General features: G+C 39.6%; 1 protein-coding gene across 2 annotated transcripts in view; it reads left to right on the top strand.

Moving 5' to 3' along the window:
• CYRIA (CYFIP related Rac1 interactor A) overlaps window positions 1-3,109 on the top strand; it is a 99,052-nt gene extending 95,943 nt beyond the window's left edge. For both annotated transcript variants that reach the window (XM_061154836.1, XM_061154835.1), the window contains exons 11-12: window positions 391-461; window positions 2,903-3,109. In XM_061154836.1, the coding sequence (XP_061010819.1) occupies window positions 391-461; window positions 2,903-2,966 (135 nt within the window). In that variant the 3' untranslated portion in view covers window positions 2,967-3,109. The remainder of the gene's footprint in view (window positions 1-390; window positions 462-2,902) is intronic.
• The last annotated feature ends 14,091 nt before the right edge of the window (window positions 3,110-17,200 follow it).

Here is a 17,200-nt window from a genome sequence, read left to right as displayed (position 1 = left end):
AGGAAATGCATTCTGGGCAGAAGGGTGGTATAAAATGATCACGTTTGCAGTTCATTTGGTCAGCCTCCCCTGAGCACAGATTGGAGAAGCTCTGCTCTTGGCTCTGGTGTCCAAGATAAGAAAATCAGTCTCAAGTCTTTGTCCCCAAAGGCCAGACACAGAAGACATTCAATTGTGGTATAATATGAAAACTGACATAGACACTTCTAGAAACCCACAGAAGCAACTCCCTGGCCCGACAGAGGAGGAAGGTTTGTTGGTCATTTCAATGTTTGGTTTCTGTGAGCACAAACAATGTGGTATTATTACAGGTAGATGTTGTTATGGACAGATACCATGATGGGCAGAATTGCTAAGATATTAACCAAATCTTGTTCTTTCTCTTCCTAGATGAAAGGCTGCATAAAGGTTTTGAAGGAACAGGCCCCAGACAGTGTGGAGGGGCTGCTGAATGCCCTCAGGTGAGCCTCAGCCCTGTGGCGCAGCAATCCTTCAGATCCACTGCTGATTTAGATGCTGCCAGGGGCCGAGGGCTAAAAACACCAAGCTTAACCTCTTACGTCTGTTAACACATGTTGAGGTCAGCCCCATTTTTATCATCCCCTTTTCACAGATGGAAGAAGCTGAAATTTAGAGAAGTCAACTCACTTGGCGAAAGTTTTCACGACAGATGGCTGAGTCGAGATTAAACCCAGGTCTGGGTGACCCTGCAAGTCAAAGACCAGATCCTGGCCACACTGCTTTGTGGTTGGTGGGGACTTGTCAGGAGAAGAAACCTCCTGGGTCTCACTTCCCCCTCCACCCCTGCTACCCAGACGTGGCTGCACATGAGAATTATGTGCATAGCTTTTGCCAACACAGGTGCTTGGGTCCAACCCAGGCCAGATGAATTTTAATCACTGGGGTAGGGGCTCAGGAATCCATTTTGGGTTTGTGGGTTTGTTCTGAAGGTCCCTGCATGAGGCATCTGTGCAGTTGCCAATACTGAGAACCCTACTCCCCTGTCTAGATGCCCTTGTTTCTGGCCAGTGCTCCTGACAGCTCCTCTCTGCTCCCGAGCCATGCTAAAGCATGCTCTTCCCAAGGACACATGCACTTAATCCACTGCAGGGGCAGGCTTCTTATTTGTTTAGCTGTGACACATCTATATAGTTTGTTGAATCATGCCAATCGGATTGCCATCTGGAAAAGTTTATGGTCCCTGCTGTCTTACTTGTTGTTGATTTCCCTCTGTTCCTCTCAATACCATTCATGTAGTGAACGTTCAATAAGTGGGATGGAGCAATGATCCTCTCTGATGTACAACATGTATGTTTCATGCTCTCATTTAATCATCACAAGTCAGAGTGGTAAGATCTATTATACCCATCTAATAAAGGAAGAAACTCAGATGCACATGACACAAATAAGTTATACACTGAGGCTGATCCTTTTTGGTGCAGCTGCTAAGTCACCATTCTTCAGAACAGATGTGGATTAACCTAAGAGTCTTTCAAATCCTGTGGGCAAACCAAGGTTTTTCTCCATTGGTGCTCATTTCATAGAAGGCAGACTTTCCACACTCACTAAGAAATCTTTTGGCTTCTGGTTTTTCTTTTAAGATTTTTTTTTTGTTGCAGACCATGTTAAGTCTTTGTTAAATTCATGACGATATTGCTTCTGTTTTATGTTTTGGTTTTTTGGCCATGAGGTGTGTGGGAATCTCGACTACCCGACCAGGGATCGAACCCACGCCTCTTGCATTGAAAGGTTGACCACTGGACCATCAGGGAAGTCCAGTGTCATTCAGTTAAGCAAGGCTTGGAGACCAGGGCGCTGTGGTAGACTGCAAGTTCCATCGGGTTCTTGGCATTTTGTGTCTCCTTTAGGCACTGTGATGAAGTCAGAGGGTACAGACTTTTGAGGCAGCCAGACCTAGATCCACATCAGAAACCACAAATTGTTCATAAATCATGCATTGTTATATTTGTCATCTGGAATGGGTCATTTAACTTCTCTAAATCTCAGTTTGCTCATCTGTAAAATGGAAGTAATAACCTGTCCTGCAAAGAGTTAGTGTGAGTGTGAGTGAAATAAAAACTTCCACAGAGTGCCTAGAACATGGTCAAGATTTTATTACACGTTCATTCTCCTTCCCTTCCTTTTCATGACCTATTTCTACACCAGTTAATGTGAGGATACACATTACACCACGTACACATTACACCACTTTTGTTTCCTATATGGATCTGCCTTAGTGCCCCCTTGTGGTGGTAATGAGGATAAGCACTCTCACAAAAGGAGAAAACAGTAACCAGAGAGTTGGATAATGTTGTTATGGTGACTCAGTGGTTAAGAATCCTCCTGCCAGCGCAGGAGATGTGGGTTCGATCCCTGGTGGAGGAAATGGCAGCCCATTCCAGTATCCTTGCCTGGGGAATCCCATGGACAGAGGAGCCTGTGAGCTATAGTCCATAGGGTGCCAAAAGAGTCACACACGATTTAGCAACTAAGCAACAACAACAGTGTTGTTATAGGCAAACCGACCTTTTAATATCTGTGACTCAGGAGCTGTGCCCTAGATGGCCAACAGCCTGCACTCAAGCACGTGAAATCTGTCTCCCTGGAAACCGAGATTGCTTGTATCTCTTCCATGTAATTATTTGATTAGGTAGAAGATCTATTTGTTTAATAACCAAAATATAAACTTCTTTAGAAGGAAGGATTGAATATTAAATCTGAGACTAAGTTGGGCACTGAAGTGTGACTCTTTGTGTAAAGAACAGATGCCAAGTTTGATTTCTAAATATGAGCTGTGCCTCCCAAGCTAAAGATGAGCTGACAACTCCGATGGAAGCTGTCTCAGAGCTCACTGTTTGCACACTGTTTGCACACTGACTGCCGTCATTTTCTCTCCACCCAGGTTCACTACAAAGCACTTGAATGATGAATCGACTTCCAAACAGATTCGAGCGATGCTTCAGTAAAGCCTTGCTCAGTGAAGAGGATCTTTGAACTGACCTCAGAAGATGTATATGTTTACATAATTTAATACAGATTGATGTTAATACTTGTGTATTTACATAACCGTTCCCTTCTTGTCACTGAAATATATGGACCTTAATTTGTATCCTGACTGACTCAACCCAGAGATCATAAATTGACTGGAGAGCCTTACCTTCGATGTCTAAAACAAAAACCCCTTCTCCAAAAGGCAGAATTTGGAGACGTTGATCTTTGCTACTGGAGTTCCTTACGCCTGTAACAATCAGAACTTCCCAACAGCTTGTGGTCATGTTTTAATTCTAGATGTGTGGTCTCTATGGGAAGTATAGTTAGAGAAACATGAAGAGTTTGATTTCCTGGGTCAGCCCAGCTACAAGAAACACAACTGTTATCCTGACAGAGAGAGAGGGGGAATCCCAGAAAAGAAAAATGCACGTGGAGATACAAATCCCAGTGTCTGGAATTCAGCACACCCCCTCTCTTTCCTCAGATGGCACAGCACCCTTGCAACTTTTCTGTTTGCACCTATTTTATTTATCAGCATTTTCTCTTCCTGTTTTGATTTATACCCTGTAACATTCCCTTTCCATTTTTCAAGAGGAAAAAATCAGCGTGTTTGCATCAATTTGTGGAGGAGAAGGGAGAATAGAGAGATGTGCTCTTGTGGCTGGGCTGGTGACTGTTGTGGAAGTGGGGACAGGTGGGGAAGAAGGGCATCCAAGCAACGACAGTCATCTCTCTACTTCAACCCTCTGTCTCCAGGATCAGGGAAGTGGAGCTCTGGCTAAAATTGTGGGTGAGGTTGCTAATATTCCAGTTGTCTGTGGAGCGCTAGGCACACAACTCCTCCTAATAGGAGCCATGGCCTCTGGGGACCATTCATGTGGCAGCAGAGATCTAGCTAGACCTTAACTAGTTATCAGAAAGCTTGGGGAATTTAGAGGGGAGATTTTTATTTTCTGGTTATCTGATATTTAAAAGACAGCTCCTCCAGGACCTAACTACCAGCTTGTTACAATGTATGAACTCGGGCCTGAGTACTGGGATTAAATCCTAGACTTGTTGATTCAGAGTGAACTTGGAAAATTCACTTAAATTCTATGTGTCTCACTGTCCTCATCTATAAAATGGGCAAATAAAATAGATAACCTCCAATACTCCTATAAGACCATGAGCCAATAAGAAGACTGACTCTCACATCCTTCGTTTGTAAATAGAGTCCGGTAAGCATCACCCCACCTTGCCTTGATGATTAGCGATATGACAAGGGTTATTCTGTCTGCAGATCAGAGTTTAGAGTGGAATCTTGGAAATCTTCTATTCTGGTCTCCAGTGAGGATGAAGTCAAACAGCATCACCCCTCTGTAGGACTAGAACCCAGGATGCCTCATTCCTGATTCCATGTCCTTTTCTTTTCACCACGTGGCCTATGCATACATACTATAGGGTGATATTGGACACTTTTAAATAAACCTTCAACCTGGCCTGTATAATTGCTTGCCTATTTCTGATGGAAGCAGAGAGTTGCCCAGGGAATGATAATTCCAGAAGTTGGGTTTGAGTATATCAGAGTTTGATGTCATTGTCCCAAGGAATGAGCTGTCACACCATTACTTTCTGGATTTTGGTGGCCAGGTGGTAGTCCCTTGAGTCCTCTTAAGAATAGGAGAGACATACTTAGGTTTTGTTTATTTTTACTAAATCCATTCAGTGGCAGAATGGATTCCCTGGTCTATATCTAAATGTCAGTCAGTCAATAAAGAGAGGAAAAGCCCTTTTCCTTAGAGCTTTTCAAGCTGAACAAGTACAGATGGTTGGATGAGGGTTCTGTCATCATAACAGAAACGCACTAAATGGCTTTCAAAGACCTTTCCAAACCTAGGGATTCTTAAACCCTAGAGGAATCCAGAAGTTGGGATAACACTGGGTGAACAAATTCGTTAGATACTCAGCTTCTTTTACTTGGAAGCCACATGTCTTTGGGCAACAACTTTCAAGACTAGAAATGTAAAAGTACTCAATATTTATTGTAATGGGGTCTATTTTCCTCCCATATCAGAGAAAGGACTTGCAGAGTAAATGGTTGAGCACATTTATAATTTTTAATTCGACTTTCTCTCAAGTAGGACCAAACATATGGGGAGAGAGCTGCTGGCCTGCCCCAATTTAGCCAGGCCACCTTGTTTCAAAGCCAAGATTCACCAGTACATGGATTCTCAAAAGCCCAGGGCCTAAACTATTGCTTCTGGTTAGCAGCAGGACAGGTTAACTGAATGTCTGTGATCACTAACAGGTGATGGGCCTTGGGTCCACTCCAGAGCTATAGTGGGAGACAAATTCTTTTAACAGACTGTCCTTCAGGTGTCCTTGAACAGTCACATTTTTGTGTGCTGCATGCACGTGTGTCCAGGACCCATGAACTGGGCAGGGGAAAGTGCTAGCCACGGTATCCATGATCCCATGTCAATGTTAGCTATATTTCATATTTGCAGTCTCATAGTTTTCAAATAAAAGTGTACTCCATTACTCAGATATTTATTTTTGGGCAAGTGACAAGGTGAAAATTACATTTCTTAGATGCACTGCTACTTTGGCATTATAATTTTGTTCTCAGAAACCTTTTATGTGCCACTAGGCATTAGTTAAAAAAAAGAAAGTGACAATGTTTTGAATTGTGGTGACCCATTGGGGCTGGAGTTTTAATTAAGAACCAGAAAGAAACTCCTGGATACTATCCTTTAACTATTAGTTAATATCATGCTTCATCGGTCTTTGCTCCTAGTCATCACCATTGTATCAAGATATTAATGGTAAACTGAGGTTTTTAATACATTATCACATTTAAGTAACAGTAATTTCATGCTTCCTCAAAAGAAAAATGAAGCTTACTCAGTCTTGGGATCTAACTGCAGTAGACATCAGAGACTTCTCATTCAATCTTGTATCCCAGACAGCTACAAATTTTTGTAGATGTTAATAATAAACATTGGAATTTTGTCTTAAGGAAACAAAAACTTTGGAACCCAATGTTCCCACTACATCTATAAAGGCTGTTGCATACACAAAGCTGTTTAAAAAGTGTCATATGTTGTTTGCTGAAGTCATTGTAATTTTTTTGCCTGCTCTGCCTCTTTTTGTACAGAAGTTTTGAGTGTGAAATGAAAATTAAAGTTTGGTACATATATTTAAAAATATACTTCTTTTATATGATGTTCAAGGTTGAGTGGGTAGTAATCACACAGTCATAAGTACTTGTTGTGCTAAGTGTTAGTCACTCAGTTGTGGCTGACTCTTTGCAACCCATGGACTGTAGCCCACCGGGCTCCTCTGTCCATGCAATTCTCCAGGCAAGAATACTGGAGTGGGTAGCATTCCCTTCTCCAGGGGATCTTCCCAACCCAGGGATCAAACCCAGGTCTCCTGCATTGCCAGTAGATTCTTTACCATCTGAGACACCAGGGAAGCTCTAGATGCTTGCTGCATGTAAATATTTGCTAAATGTCTGCTCTGGGGATCCGGAAATCACACCAATTGCCTTCACCTCTCTAAGCCTCCATTTCTTCATATATCCAAAATCTGAAACAGCCAAAATGAACTCCTCTTGGTACCAGCTGTATTTATGCACTTCAGTGACGACCCCCATTATTTAAAAAGGCATAAACTACAGAGATGCATGACATATTTAGAGATGCATGAGACCTACTTATTCAAGGAGGCTAAGAAGTAAAAGAGCATTTATTTGCTCTTTTATTTTTTCTCTTGAGTGTAGTGGCACTTTCTGGGTTTGGCAAAATTAATAATAACCTATTGCATAAAAGCACATTTTTCAGGCAATTTAAACTTGAAAGCAACTCTCCTAATGATTAAACACTGAAACTTTTCTAGAGCACTACTTTTAATCCCTGAACCTCTTAAGCTGATCACCTAAGACCTAATTGTGTGTTTTCAGTGGGTCAGAGTCCCCAAGAGAGACTTTCCATGAGTCTATATACAAAACACAAAGGGAAATGAATAATTTTTCTGTAAATTGACACACAGACAAGTTATAATGGACAAAAGCTGGAAAGAAGGTAAAAGAAAGGGGCCTTTGAGAGTGAAGAAAAGGAGAGAGAGAAATCCTAATTAAATAAATGCTGAGAGTCAAAAGACATGAAAAAAATGAGTAAGCATATGTGTGATTGTCAAAAGGAACACAACTGGTGAGGAATTGCACATGTTTATACCAACCAGAAATTTGGTTGTTAATCAGAGTTCTCCTGGAAGGATGGTAAAGGAGAGCTCAGCTGATACATTCCTGAAACCTAGTGAGCATTTGCAATCAGTAGTCCATACCTGATTTTGTGCTTTATCAGTTACCAGTTGTTCAGTCTCTGAGTCGTGTCCAACTCTTTGCAACCTCATGGACTGCAATATGCCAGGCTTCCCTGTCCTTCACCATTTCCTAGAGTTTGCTCAAATTGATGCCCATTGAGTCAGTGATGCCATCCAACTATCTCATCTTCTATCATCTCCTTCTCCTCCTACCTTCAATCTTCCCCAGCATCAGGGTCTTTTTCAGTGAGTTGGCTCTTCGCATCAGGTAGCTAAATTATTGGAGTTTCAGTTTCAGCATCAGTCCTTCCAGTGAATATTCAGGGTTGATTTCCCTTAGGATTGACTTGTTTGATCTCCTTGCAGTCCAAGGGACTTTCAAGAGTCTTCTCCAGCACCACAGTTCAAAAACATCAATTCTTTAGTGCTCAGCTTTCTTTATGGTCCAACTCTCATATCCATACACGACCACTAGAAAAACCATAGCTTTGACTATATGGACCTTTGTTGGCAAAGTGATGATGCCGCTCCATTATCAGTAAGCAGACAGAACTTCTAGATGTTTTCTATTTGAAAGGTCTATAAGGGTAATTAGTCATCACAATGTAAATTACCAATTAAATAATACTGTATAATATTGATTGATTTATTTAAACTATTTATATTAAGTACATTAACATATCCAATACCAAAATCCTGGTCACTGCTGGTTACCTCCACCCTGACTGAGTACACCTACATATACCTCTTACTCAGTAAATAGAAAGGTCTTGACCATTCTGTCTGCTCCAGCTCAAAGGTCAAATTCCAAAGAGAGAATTTTTCTTCCTAGGTCTCATCAAGTTCCTAGGGCTGTATTTTTACCACTCTAGCTCGTCCCTTGACTGATGTCCCAGAATTTCCTCTAAAGGGTGTCTTTTTGGCTGAAAGTTCTTGTAAACTCAAGATAGTCTTTTCTGTATAAAATGTTCCAGTTTTTGCTATCAAATTGCACATTTCCAGACTCCTCTTTCTCTCTGCCTACAATTTTAAATTGTCCTTGTTTGCCCCACAACAGGCTTTTTCTCAAGTCATGAGCTATATTTTATTAACATCCCTAAGCCATCCAAGAGCTAAAGTCTTCAGTATTGTGATTTGAGAACTGGTAGTTCTAAAAGGCTTCTTAGACTTTGAAGAAGCTTATCTCTAGAAATTATCAAAAGCACTTGGAGGAGGCCATAAAATTCTTTCCTTCCAAATTTAAATAGATTTAAAAGGATTTTTTAATTCCTTTTATGTGACAGAAATAATGCAATCTTTATAGGGAGAAGTTATAAAGGTGGTGGGGCTACATGTGAATATGAGTGGGAAGGATGCTAAACCTCTCTTTTTCGGTTCTTAATGGATTTAATGTATTTGATGCTAAATATAGGCCACTGCACAGCAATTTAAACTATGTGTTTGCTAGAACACTTTCTAACACCTTACACAAAAATAAACTCAAAATGGATTAAAGATCTAAAGGTAAGACCAGAAACTATAAAACTCTTACAGAAAAACATAGGCAGAACATGCTCAGACATAAATCACAGCAAGATCCTCTATGATCCACCCACCAAAGTAATGGAAATAAAAACAAAAGTAAACAAATATGACCTAACTAAACTTAAAAGCTTTTGTACAATGAAGGAAACTATAAGCAAGGTGAAAAGGCAGCCTTCAGAATGGGAAAAAATAATAGCAAACAAAACAACCGACAAAATATACAAAGCAGCTCAGCAGCTCAATACCAGAAAAACAAACAACCCAATCAAAAAGTGGGTCAAAGAACTAAACAGACATTTCTCCAAAGAAAACATACGGGTAGCTAATAAACACATGAAAAGATGCTCAGCATCACTCATTATTAGAGAAATGCAAATCAAAACCACAATGAGGTATCATCTCATGCCAGTCAGAATGGCCACCATCAAAAAGTCTACAGACAATAAATGTTGGAGAGGGTGTGGAGAAAAGGGAAACCTCTTACACTGCTGGTGGCAATGCAAACTGGTGCAGCCACTATGGAGAACAATGGGGAGATGCCTTAAACTGGAAATAGAACTGCCATAGGACCCAGCAATGCCACTGCTGGCCATACACACCGATGAAGCCAGAATTGAAAGAGACACATGTACCCCAATGATGTTCATTGCAACACTGTTTACAATAGCTAGGACATGGAAGCAACCAAGATGTCCATCAGCAGACAAATGGATAAGGAATTTGCAGTACATATACATAATGGAATATTACTCAGCTATAAAAAAGAACACATTTGAGTCAGTTCTAATGAGGTGGATGAAACTGGAGCCTATTTTACAAAGTGAAGTGAGTCAGAAAAAGAAACACTAATACAGTATATTAACACATATATATGGAATTTTGAAAGATGGTAACAATGATCCTATATGCAAGGCAGCAAAAGAGACACAGATGTAAAGAACAGACTTTTGGGCTATGTGGGAGAAGGGGAGGGTGGGATGATTTGAGAGAATAGTATTGAAACATGTATATTACCATATGTAAAGTAGATGACCAGTGCTAGTTTGATGCATGAAGCAGGGCACTTAAAGCCGGTGGTCTGGGACAACCCAGAGGGATGGGAGGGGAGAAAGATGGGAGAGGGGTTCAGGTTGGGGGGACATATGTGCGCCCATGGGTCATTCATGTCGATATATGGCAGAAAACCACCACCATATTGTAAAGAAATTATCCTCCAATTGAAATAAATGAATCAATTTTTTAAAAAAATAAAATATGTGTTTTATTTGTCCATTAGAAATTTAAGTTCCTGTGGGCAGAAAGGTGTCCTAAAGAGTGTGAAGCTCAACTTAGTTCAATAACCAGTAGAAGATGTCTGCAAAGGGGAAACTCCAGGGTCCTGAAGGCTGAGTGTGCTGAAATGAGAACTTGAGAATTAATTTCTACAGTTCACAGCCATCCACAACCACAAATTACTGGACCCTCTGGCTGGTCAGCTTTATTCCTGGAGGAAATTTTTGCCTACTTGTCAGGGTATTTTTACCCTATGTAAACACAGAGCCTGCAGATTGCCGCAGATATGCCAGGAGTCCAGCTGAGAAATCAAGCTGTTGTCTTGATCAAAAGTCAGAGTCATCTAGTTCTGACAAAGGCAAGCATACTAGTCGGATTAAGTCTTGCTCAGTCTGGAGCTAGGCTGTTACTCCATCAGAGAGTTGAGCTTGAGGCAGAGGCAGAAAGGCAAGAGAAGCAGTTTTCAGTAGCGAGACAGATCGGTTCAGCACCTTGGATAGCAGCCCATGCTTGTTGCCCTGGCTGTCTGCAGCCATGGATCTTGGAATCTATAAGCCCTATTCGTTGGTTCAACTTTATTTTTAGAACTCTGCTTATCAAAGACAATATGTTATTCATAAAATTAAAGTTTTTTGGCAGTTGGAAAATAATTTTTCCATAATAGGGAATTCTGAATATTACATAAGAAAATAGTTTTGGAAAGGTCCATACATCATCTTGCCTTTTCATATACACAATACTTTTAGATTCAGATCAGACTCACACTAATAAATCTTTCTTCTTCTTTGTCCCCACTCCTCAAGCTGATAATTAAGAGCTAACAAGTACCCTTTTTAAAGAAAAGATCTGTCAAATTCTCCTCACTTCATTTAGCTTTGTTTACACCATCTCTTCTTTAGAAGGTCACTAAGTCTTTACATTTTCCTTCCTTCAACTCATTTTGCATACAGCTAACATTCATATTTCTGTGACATAAATTTGACAATGTCTGTGCCATATTATTGCCTTTATCATGTTCCTTGAAATATCTTCTTGCAGATGCTAATTGATATTCCATGGAAAGAAAATCAATTTTCAAGTACTTGTGGAACAAGTTTAAACAAATTATTCTATCTACTTATTCTTTTTACTACTAGAATTTTTTGTTCACTGTAGATCTCCACAGGAAGGTAAGGCACATGATATGTAGCAATTCTCAAGTGTATTTGTCTACAGAACTCATATGCCACAGAACATCTATGATTTCTCATGGACATTAGCATTCTGCAGAAACACTGTTTAAGCAAACCCAAGAGCTTAATTTTTCCATCTCACTTACCTTCTATCAAACATGCATCTCATTTCCCAATGCTATAAAAAACATTCATAATTTTCTGACATATGTATTTTTTTCATACTTATAACACTGATAATAATGTTGTTCCTTCTGCCTGAAACTCTATTTCCCCTACTTTGTCTTGTGAAATCCTGTTTGTGCATTTAAGGCATTGCTTCAGTGACTCTTAGTCTTTGACTATTTCCATGCCTTCCCCAAGCAGAGTTAGTTGCTCTTTCCTACATGTTCCCCTGTTCCATTTCCATTACTCCAGTTTCAGATTTAGGTACTACTAGAGAGATCAGTGGTGAGCACCTGTGCTTAGGTCTCATTTTTTTCTCTTACTCCAGTAAGTCACTAAAATAATAACCCATATCTGAGACTTCTTTAAAAGACTCAAATTTTTTCAATCAACTCTATGCTTTAAAAAAATATGTATTATTTTAGAGATCTGAAACTAGTCACTTAAGAAACCATCTCAGCTGACATTTTTAGGCAGATATTTTCAGTAAAGTCTTAATATTTTCAGTATTTGTGAGGCATGTTAGTATAGTCTATATATTTCATTTGATTTTTAGTAACTTGCATTTTCATAGAAAATGGTACATTTTATCCACTTTAAAAAGTATTTAACAAGACCTTCTACAAATTATTCACTATTTTATTATTTTATCTTTATCTGTGGTTGTTTCTACTTTCTTAGAATAAACATTTTTGAATTTACAAATTATAAAATATGGCAAATATTCATGGTTTACGAAAGGGAGGGTCACTCAAAGTCCAAAAAACACACTAGGTTTTCATTCAGATTACATGACTTACTAAATGTATAATCTTGGTGAACTTTATTTGTGCCTCAATTTTATCATCTGTGGATTTATGTTAATTATAAAAACATGACAAAGAGCCTTTCATGTAGTAACCAATCAATAATTGTTACTTATACTTATTATATCATTGAAAAAGCAAGAGAGTTCCAGAAAAACATCTATTTCTGCTTTATTGACTGTGCCAAAGTCTTTGACTCTGTGAATCACAACAAACTGTGGAAAATTCTTAAATGGATGAAAATACCAGATCACCTGACCTGCCTCTTGAGGAATCTGTTATGCAGGTCAGGAGGCAACAGTTAGAACTGGACATGGAACAACAGACTGGTTCCAAATAGGGAAAGGAGTACATCAAGGTTATATATTGTCACCCTGCATATTTAACTTATATGCAGAGTACATCATGAGAAACGCTGGGCTGGATCAAGCACAAGCTGGAATCAAGACTGTCAGGAGAAATATCAATAAACTCAGATATGCATATGACACCACCCTTAGGGCAGAAAGCAAAGAAGAACTAAAGAGCCTCTTGATGAAAGTGAAAGAGGAGCGTGAAAAAGTTGGTTTAAAAACTCAATATTCAGAAAACTAAGATGATGGCATCTGGTCCCATCACTTCATGGCAAATAGATGGGGAGACAATGGAAACAGTGACAGACTTTATTTTGGGGGGCTACAAAATCACTGCAGATGGTGACTGCAACCATGAAATTAAAAGACGCTTTCTCCTTGGAAGAAAAGTTATGACCAACCTAGACAGCATATTAAAAAACAGAGACATTACTTTGCCAAGAAAGGTCTGTCTAGTCAAAGCTATGGTTTTTCCAGTGGTCATGTAGGGATGTGAGAGTTGGATTATAAAGAAAGCTGGGTGCTGAAGAATTGATGCTTTTGAACTGTGGTTTTGGAGAAGATTCTTGAGAATCCCTTGGACTGCAAGGAGATCCAACTAGTCCATCCTAAAGGAGATCAGTCCTAGGTGTTCATTGGAAGGACTGATGTTGAAGCTGAAACTCCAATACTTTGGCCACCTGATGCGAAGAACTGACTCATTGAACAAACCCTGATGCTGGGAAAGATTGAAGGCAAGAGGAGAAGGGGATGACAGAGGATGAGATAGTTGGATGGCATCACTGACTCAATGGACACGAGTCTGAGTAAACTCTGGGAGTTGGTGATGGACAGGGAGGCCTGGCGTGCTGCGGTTCATGGGGTTGGAAAGAGTAGAATATGAGTGAGCAACTGAACTGAACTGATACTTATTATCTATTGTAGCAATTTTTATCTCCATTATTTCCCACTTTCTTAGTTAAAGCTCCTTATTTTACTTTTTAATTTCTTCATTTCTTATTTTTACAATGTCTTTCATGGAATATTTAATGGTTTTTTTCTCTGTTCATGAAAAAACTCATTCAGGAAGTGCATTTTTCTATGATAATACCTTTAGCTTCACTTCATTACCATTTTTACTAGATTACTTTATACTCTGAGTGTAAGTTTTCATCCATTTGTGCATAATTTAGGAGTGATTTTAAGTATATTAAGAGTTGAGGGTTTTGTTGAGTTTTGCACTCTAATTTTTGTCATTAATGTTAGTATCATCATATCATGATTAGAATGTGTGATTTATACTATTGCTATCATGGCTATGTTTTTTCCAGTAGTCATGTATGAATGTGAGAGTTGGACTATAAAGAAAGCTGAGTAACCAAAGAATTGATGCTTTTGAACTATGGTGTTGGAGAAGACTCTTGAGAGTCCCTTGGACTGCAAGGAGATCCAACCAGTCCATCCTAAAGATCAGTCCTGAGTGTTCATTGGAAGGACTGATGCTGGAGCTGAAATTCCAATACTTTGGCCACCTGATGTGAAGAGCTGACTCATTTGAAAAGACCCTGATGCTGGGAAAGAGTGAAGGCAGGGGCAGAAGGGGACGACAGAAGATGAGATGGTTGGATGGCATCACAGACTCAATGTACATGGGTTTGAGTAAGCTCCAGGAGTTGGTGATAGACAGGGAGGCCTGGTGTGCAGCAGTCCATGGGGTCGTGGATTCAGACATGACTGAGCGACTGAACTGAACTGAACTGATCATTTTGGAATTAACCAAGGTTTTCTTTGTAGCCTAATATCTAAGTCTGAATTCCCCCCAAAAGCAGATCCTAATGCTAAGACTCAGGCACAGGTAGTTTATTTAGGAGATGAACCCAGGAAGCAGGGGCCAGGAGACAGACAGAAAGAGATGAGGCAGGAGGAGGATGTAATAGCAGAAGCTTCACTGAGAAACTTACTTCTGAGGACAAGTGGAGCCCAGTCATTCTGAACACTCTAGGGAACTATACAGAAACTCCCAAATATTGTCTCCCTGAGGGACTGAATACTGCAGCTGCATCTATGCATGGACTGAGCAACCTTTCTTCGTTTCAGAGAAAGTCAGGAAATAGAAAGTCAGAGAGAGAGAATTCAATCCCCGGCAGGCCACCCACTATGTGCTTACAAATTGCCCGCTGCAGCCACCACTGACATTTTGGACAGGCCTAAGCGATCTGGTATGGGAATCCATCTTGTAGGTTACACATAAAATCATCTCCATTTTTAAAGTGTGCCAATGGTAAGGATTTTTTTTTTTTTTTTTGCTTTTTTTTAAAGATGCTTGGAGTATAATTTCCAGTCTTTGCTTCTAAATTTGTATCAAGGAGAAGCTCAATACTTCACAACGCAGACAGCTCTATTCAGGAATATATGATTGTATTGCCATTACAAAAGACAGAGGTGCAGAGGGGTAGAACCTTCTTATTTATCAAATGGTAAATAATTAATCAAATTTATTTGGCTAAGAGTTTCTTTATGTCAAAATGTAACTTGAATAGTAAATAACTCTCTTATACTGATTATGAACAGATGGAATAGATACAATCTGAAATCATCAGCAATAATAATTAACTGGAAGTGTGTTTTCCCTATTATTACAAATAATAGCAGATTTTATAGAGTAACTTATCTAGATAGAAATAATAACCCCATAAGAAATTATATTTGTAATATTTTATGATTGGAAGAGAAAACTTGAATGTCTCTTTTTACTTAAGAGACTTGGAATTTTTTCTTTGGTGTCAATATAACTCATTATATTATACCCTATACTACTTCTGAAAAATCATCCCAAAGGGTTTTGGATTGTCCCATGATATGATAAAGTCAGCTTAAAATTAATTGTGGCAAGTTAAGAATGTGCATTTATAAAAACAGAAAGGGGAGCTAAGTAGAATATATAAAGAATATCTAAAAAATATTTAGGACAGATGATGGATTAACACTGCTACTGGTAATTGGGGATCTTGTGTAACATAAGATGTTACAGATGGTAGGAATTACGGATATGAAAGGTCTCACTCTGACAGCCTTTGCCAGTGTTTTTAATAAATGTCCCCTTCTAACCTTAGACAGAGTTGAGCTGTTTGAGAAGCAGCCATGCATGGTATGCTGACTTAAACTACCTGTTATTAACTCATCTTGTAACCTCAAGATAGCTAGACCATACCTGTGGAATTGTAGTTTTCCATGTATTATGCAACTTTTTCAAAGGGTTGTCAAATTAGCATCTCAGGATTCTTGTGGTGATAAGTGAAGACTGCTGACCCCTGGATAAAAGGGAGGAGGTTCTCAGTGAAAACATCCTTCATTTCTCACCCAGAATTCAGTCACTTATTTCTCACTGCTCACTTACTGAGTTATTTACACTGAGTATAAACCCCATGTGCTAATTGCCAAGGATATGGTTATGAACGTCAGAGAATTAGCAGTCTAGTGAGGGGACATAAATATGATTCAATTTGATAATTATTATGATAGAGATAAATGGAAAGTTATATGTTAGGAAGGACATGGGAAACCTAACCTAGCCTAATTGGTTTGGATGGAGTCAAGAAAGTTACTCTTGGCAAAGGCAGCTGAGGTTTGAAAACTAGAGGGAGACCTCCAGAAGGACTAGGGTTAAAGGGAGATTGTTTCAGATAGGAATAGCATCACGTGCAAAAGTAAGAGACCATAATACCAGCAGGGGCTTTGTATGGATGGAGCACATGCTTTTGTTCTCCCCTCTCCCTGGGGGGTGAGAGATAAAAGATGAGAACCCAATGAGAGGGGAGGCCAAACTTCTTAGTGAAAGGTTAAGAGAGTGATAGGAAGATATGGAAAGACTTTGAGAAGTGACATGGTCAAATTTATGCCTTACAGAGATTACTCTGACTTCTGTGTGGGAGGATGATCTGGAAAATATAGACTGAAGAGAGGAAACCAACAATTAGTAAGGGTACAAATAAGTATAAATGCTTATAATAGCACATACCAGGAGCTAGACTCAGTGAATTATGCATATTAACCTCTCTACACAATCCCTACTGCTTAATAAATCCCATTTTTACAATGGAGAAAATTGAGGCCCATAGAGGTAAAGTGAATGATCCAGGGTCTCAGAGCTGTGAGTGGCAGGTCTGGGATTCTAAACCAGGCAGCTGAGTTCCAGAGTTCATGCTCTTAATCTCCCTGCTATGGAAATTTGCCTGTTTATGGGCTGTCACTGTGTGTAGGCAGTGGTCCAGCACTTAGCATACTTTATTACTCTTCCCAGCAATGGCGCTGAGTAGGTGATAGTATTATCCCCATTTTACAGATGAGGGAAGTGAAGCACAGAGAAGTTGGAAAAGTTTCCCAAGGGCACACAGCTTAAAAAGGTCAGACTGAGGATGGGGACCCAGGCTGTCTCATTCCCGAGCCTGTTCTTTTAATTACTGTGATCTCCCCATCAACAAGTGGTTGCTGGAATTTCAGAGAGATTCTAACTATTGAAGCAGAAACTTACCTGATATAAAGCCCTCATCCATGTTAGAAATTGAAGGATTCAGAAAGAATTAAAATCATCTGGCAAGACTGGAATCTTTATTTCTTTTGACATGACCGGACT

This window comes from Dama dama, chromosome 11, assembly GCF_033118175.1.
Source record: "Dama dama isolate Ldn47 chromosome 11, ASM3311817v1, whole genome shotgun sequence".
Lineage (NCBI taxonomy): Eukaryota > Metazoa > Chordata > Mammalia > Artiodactyla > Cervidae > Dama > Dama dama.
Note: the sequence above shows the minus strand (reverse complement) of the source record. Positions and strands in the feature narration are given on the sequence as shown.